This window comes from Rhamphochromis sp. 'chilingali' (assembly GCF_963969265.1).
Source record: "Rhamphochromis sp. 'chilingali' genome assembly, chromosome: 5".
Classification (NCBI taxonomy): Eukaryota; Metazoa; Chordata; class Actinopteri; order Cichliformes; family Cichlidae; genus Rhamphochromis; species Rhamphochromis sp. 'chilingali'.
The window spans coordinates 4,592,942-4,598,941 of record NC_137932.1 but is presented as its reverse complement, the minus strand read 5'-3'; the positions used below and the strand labels follow the sequence as shown (position 1 = coordinate 4,598,941).

Below are 6,000 nucleotides of genomic sequence, written 5' to 3'. Positions count from 1 at the left end.
AATACCAACCCTTGGCACAACACGCCTCTCTGATCAGCACTACTGCAAACATCGTGATAATAAAAATAATAAAAAGAAACTACTCTCTCTCTGTGCAATAGTTCAAGTAAGTTATTTCCTGCAAATAGTTAGTGTTTCCTAACACCTCCTGTGGCCGTACCGAAAGAGACGACAACGTACAGGTAACATACAAATACACAAAAGGTTATTATTTACATGAAAAACAGGTGTCTGGACAAGACTGCACTCTACGCAGAGAGGACCGCTACTCACCAATTCAGGCTCAGATTTGACCTAATCCTCCCACTGGTTACAATTAGGACCAAAGTGGCAGTCTCATCCTAGAATCTGTGTCCATAACCACGTCCACCAGTCAGTGTCCCAAAGGGTCAAGGTTAAATCTCTAGAGCGGGGTTTCGTAGACTCGTTCCGACGACCCCTCCTCCGTGTCGTCCTCTGACTGCGACGCCTTGTGGTTCAGCTTCTCTGCTGTCGACGAGGAAACGAGGTTTCCATGGATGCTGTCGTCGCTCAGCTTGGCCTTGCTGCTGTCCTGAACAAACTCTTGGATTTCCACAGGTAGCCGGCGAAATTTGTCCTGGTACTCCTGGTCCAGATCGCTCTGTAACTGCAGAGGAAGAAAATCAAACATCAACCAAGAATCCGTAAATGAAGAAAATTTAATGATGTCAGTGTGGTCCAACAACCAATTCTGGTAAATGGACTGGTTCTTATATGGCCCTTTACACATCTTGCCAACTTGTTTTTTCCACATGCAGTGCAGAGTAGATAACAATTATCAGCAATGTAGTGTTCAGTATCTTGCTAGGGACTGTGACATTTTTGCAGATGAATAGAAACCACCAACCGAGTTCGACCTACAGCTCTTTGAGGTTTGATCAGCAGGTGGATGGGATTGCTTTGCCTGAGATGATACTATATTACTGAAAATAAGAAGAGTAATAGGTCTCTCCTAAAGTTTCTGGAGATGTCACAAAATGGAAGAAGTCTGTTTCTTTAATTTTTATATATTTTCAGTAGAGATTCATTAACTTTCTGTGTTTCCTGTTTGGTGTACAGTGGAGATTTTTTTTGACCTACTTGTCTGGAAATGCTGCAGATCACGGCTAGGGTGAACCAAACAGTAATGTTGTGGGACCAAAACAATGAGCTGGATGAGCTGAGGGGAAGTTGCATAACAATTCTCTGCGGGGTTATCAGTATGAGCGACCTCATTAGAGCAGCTTTAAAGTTTTCACCCTTTACAGCAACCTTAACAATCAGTGTCTACACTGGATTGTAAGTGCTTGGATACAGTAGGTGCTGCAGTTATTTCCATGCCTCTTATCTAAAGACTATAATAACATGAATCATGCCTATTTCCATAACACAGCCTGAACAAAAAGGCTCGATGCTGAACATCAGATAGGGACCGTGACATTCTGCACTGAATAGGCACCTTGATCTGCTGAGGCAGACCAGGATCCCGACAATATCCATGTACTGTATCCGCCCTGCCCTCACTGAGAAACAGAAAGGAGAAGCTGTTTTCTCCGAGGCATAGACGCCCCCAATGATTACAGATGACAAGATTGTATTCATGTCATTGCGAGCCAATAATTGCTGTAATGCTGATTTCTGTTTAACTACTCGGCTGGCTCCCACGGGAGAGCAGTAATTAAAAGAAACGCTGCTAAGATGAATGGTGTCAAAGTCTCACAGCTCGGTACAGTCACGTCAGCACAATGCGAGATCGAAAGTACCTGAGTCCCACCAAGACTTAGCAGGGATCAATATTTTGTCTTAGAGATACTGGTCCCTGCTGTTGAGTGAATGAGGGGCCCCACTACAGACTGACAGCATCCAGCATCTAACTAGAAAAAAATACAAATGCACGTCTCACCTGAATGAATGGAAGCAAATATTGCTGCGACAAAACTGAGAGATATATTCATCTTGCAGGAACTTCAGGCAGAATAAACTGCTGAACACAAAGCCGTACTCTCCTGTGATAGATTCACCTGCAGTACACCCCTCCATCCCCCCTTCCCCCCCAATCCCCAGACATACAGTCATTATAGCGGCGACCAGAAAATTCACAGCTGGCAAACTGCACAAATGAATATCTGAAAAAATATTTGCAAGAATAGCCAAGAATGGGAGAGACGGAGAGAGCGGAGGAGTCCGGATGAAGGTCAAGGACTCCCATGCTTCTCTTGACTTTACAATTTTCTGCCCTCTCCACTTCACGAGATGGCACATCCATTTCATTTGAGAGCCCTTCATAGCTAAATGAGAAAACCTGATTGTTACAAAGTGCTCGCCTTCACAGCACTTTGAAGCATCGCCATAATATAAATTAAACTGATATTATTTTGTTTAGTCTCTGGATGGTTATCACACCTAGGGGCACTAATTTTGGGTGCAATCCTAAAATCTTGGGACTGAAAATGTGTTTTTTTTTTTCACGTCTACTCTAGTTGAGACAACACATTAAATGGTAAAAGTTGCAAACAGAGCTGCAGAAGCTTACTGCAGTGCCCCGTGCTGTTAGAGCTGGGCGATAGAACGATAACGATATGTATCGCGATATAACTTTTACTCGATAGAGAAATTAAGCTATCGCGATAGACTTCGCCGCTCTTGTCCTCTTAAAATAAAAAAAAAAATAAAAAAAAAAAGGTCAGCCAATCCAAACTAAGTAGCGCAGAGCCGAACCAATCACAGCCGCAGCGTCACGTCGCGTGACTTGTTACGTACAGCACAAGTGCCAAGCCGCACGTGTGTTTGTTTGGGAAGCAGGCAGTGGGTAATAATAATAATAATAATAATGGATTGGATTTATATAGCGCTTTTCAAGGCACCCAAAGCGCTTTACAATGCCACTATTCATTCACTCTCACATTCATACACTGGTGGAGGCAAGCTACGGTTGTAGCCACAGCTGCCCTGGGTAATGGAGCCAGCGCGTAATGGAGGAAATGAGTGTGCCGACTAGAAAAATCTACCGAGCGTGACCGAAGAGAAAACAGATGACGGTTCCAATGCCGGAGAGATTGTCGAACGGAAGAGCCAAAGAAGTTCCGTAGTGTGAAGGTATTTCGGCTATTTCAAGTCTGACAAAAAACAGAGTAGCGTGCACTGCAAATTGTGCCGAAAGCAAGTCTGGAAATACAATAAACTGGTGCATGCGTCACACTGTGCGCCACGTTATTGTTTCGGTGAAATGAATTTCTACAATACTGTTACTGTTAATTCTACTCTCTGCAGTGTTTAAATGCTTACATATACACACAGTTACTGTCCGTCCACACATACGACTCGGGTCTGCTTCTATGCCCCAGCTTTGTTTACTTTTTCCCACCGAGGCTTCTAGACTTCTGATTGGCCAACATTTCTGCACGGTTAGGAATCTAGCGCCACCTGCTGCTTTGGCATGTTCATAGCAGCGTTTTCCTTCATTTCTGCCTTTATGTGTGGACGGGATTATTTTTTAAAACGAAAACGGAAAATCTCCGTTTTCAAAAATACCCGTGTACGTGTGGACGTAGCCTCAGTCTCTGACTGGAAGCGCTAATTCGTCATTCGGCTTTTGTCAGACTAAAGTAACTGTTAAAACTGTTTGAAAAGCTCAGCTATACAACAAGGAGAGATTGAGAATTTCCTTTTAGTTCTCAGTTTATTTGATACTGACAAAAGTTAGTTTTGTCTGTTCTTCTGTAAAACAAACTAAGATTTATTTTTAGAATTAATATTTTGTTTCTAAGTGGAATTGACAATTTAGTCTGTTTTTGTTTGTTCTGTTTTGAAACTTAAACGCTTTAGCGGCTGCCTTTTGTGTAGTTTGCAATATTTGCCTTTATTTATCTGAAAAAGTCTCATGTTCCTTAAGTACATCTACCCTGTTGAACTTATTATGGGAAATAAATATTTAAATAAAAACAAGCTGCTGATTATTTCACATTTTACTTGTGAGCAACGGCACATTTAAATCTTACAAATATAGTTATTTGGCTTATATCGTGATAGATATCGTTATCGCCTGAAATGAAAAAAACATATCGTGATATGAAAAAAATCTCATATCGCCCAGCTCTACGTGCTGTGTAAATTAAGTTGCAAAAATAGATGTCTGGTATTCAGTAGTAATAGCTCACTTTCTCAGTCTGCTGCCATGTTATCTAAACTTAGTTATCTAATTTTAGGGGTGGATTTTAACCTGTCTCCACTGAAATTCACAGACCGATGATGCTTAATGCATAGAAACCACTTTTTTTCTCTCCATTTAGTTGAAATGACCGTTGTTACAGATCTGTATGTAAAAATCTATCAGCCAGGTAACTCAACTGCATCTGTGCCTCATTGTTTGAAATTAAGGAAGCTCTGCAGTTGTCTCTTTCTGATGTTTTTGAGTGGCAAAACAGAGCCTGCTCCCCCCGCACCACCAAGCAGAGCATTTCAAGGTCACCTTCTCAGAGAGATGCCTCCCTGGCTCCTCCATCCCTCTCTCACTCTAATCTTTCTTTCTCTGCCTTTCTCTTCTCTCTCCGTGGGTCTCACAGAGCAGCCATCCAACACATCAAAACCAGATGGCTAAAGATGCACCACGGCTCCCCCCCCCTGCTCTTCACTGCGCATGACCTACTTAGGGGTGGGACAGCCTGCTCGCCCTGTGTGCTCGCATGTGTGTTTGTGCATGTGCAGCCTTTTTTTTATACCCTGCCTGCTGAGGCACAAACACCCTCTGATTAAATCTGTCATCTTTTCTCCCATCTGATGACACCCTGGTTCATGAGAACGGGGAGGTGGGAGCAGAGGGCAGAGAAGTCTGAAGGGTGCCAGCCACTTCTGAGAAACATGTGAGCACATGGCGTGCGCGCGGGTGTGTGCGTGTAATCAGAAGCAAAGGGCCGTCTGTTAGAGTGATGAGACGAGAGATGAAGACAGCCGTTTCCTTTTACCAAAAGGAACAGTCTATGAATGAATGACAGAAAGATGGATGGATTAGGGAAGAAGGAGGGAGAACTGTGGTATTTTCAGAGTTTCTTGTGATCTGTGGCTTCCAGCTGATATCTTATCAGCCTGGCAGAGGAGAAATCACAGGAGTTTAGTACACAGAGAGAAGACGTGATTGAAATCTACTCCTCAGGCTTAATGGATTTGGGAGAGGGAAGTTTTGGATAATCAAAATTTGGAATTCCTATGGTGACAAGTAAATTCCAGGTCTGGTTAAAAGATATAGTTCTTTTGAAATCATAAGCAACCATGATCAAATGCTCTGTGTGCTCACGCTCGATCACATTTATGTACGTGTGGTCCAGCTTCGGTTTGGACACCCTAACCAGCAGGAGCTAGAGTTCTCCAGCCAGCTTTTAAATCTGTATCTCATCTCTGAAGACCAGTCATCTGTCAACAAACCACATGCACACATTTCTGCCTTTCTTAAAATACAGCACTCGGTGACCTTCTTCACCAGCTGTCCTCATTTTGAGAAGCTATCGGGGGACTCAGAGAAGGCCTCCAAAGAGCCAAATTAATTCTTTGCTTTGAGCCATGACATAACGCCTGCTGCGGCATTGCAAAAGTCCTCAACTGGCAAAGAGCTGCACTACACATACATCACACAGCTATGTTAACAGTGTCTCATCTTACTGTCACAACAAGCAGGTCTTAAGGAATGATGTGCGTCGGTGTGCAGGCTTTGAAAGTAGGTTTTAACCACTTGCTGCTCTAAACCGTTTCAGTGAAGCTGAAAGTGTTCTGTGACACGGAGCAAAACCTGCAAATCTCACACTTACACTCCGTATCGAGGCATGTACCCCGATCCTGTGATTTAGCCTACTAACATCACTACACAGACTCTAATTAGACTAAACCCAAGTTCCTAAACCCACATCTGAGAGATAAGAAAAGGTCACGACCCTATCATCTTTGCATGCTGGTGCATACTGCAAGTAAGACGTGTGTGTGTGTGTGTGTGTGTGCGATTGTGCGAGACGG

The 6,000-nt window shown here is 43.2% G+C and overlaps 1 protein-coding gene across 1 annotated transcript in view; it reads right to left on the bottom strand.

Annotated features, from left to right (window-relative positions):
- plcb1l (phospholipase C beta 1-like) overlaps window positions 1-6,000 on the bottom strand; it is a 131,497-nt gene continuing 125,497 nt past the window's right edge. Inside the window, exon 33 of the mRNA XM_080883519.1 lies at window positions 1-628. Coding sequence (XP_080739645.1) covers window positions 404-628 — 225 coding nt within the window. The 3' untranslated portion in view covers window positions 1-403. The remainder of the gene's footprint in view (window positions 629-6,000) is intronic.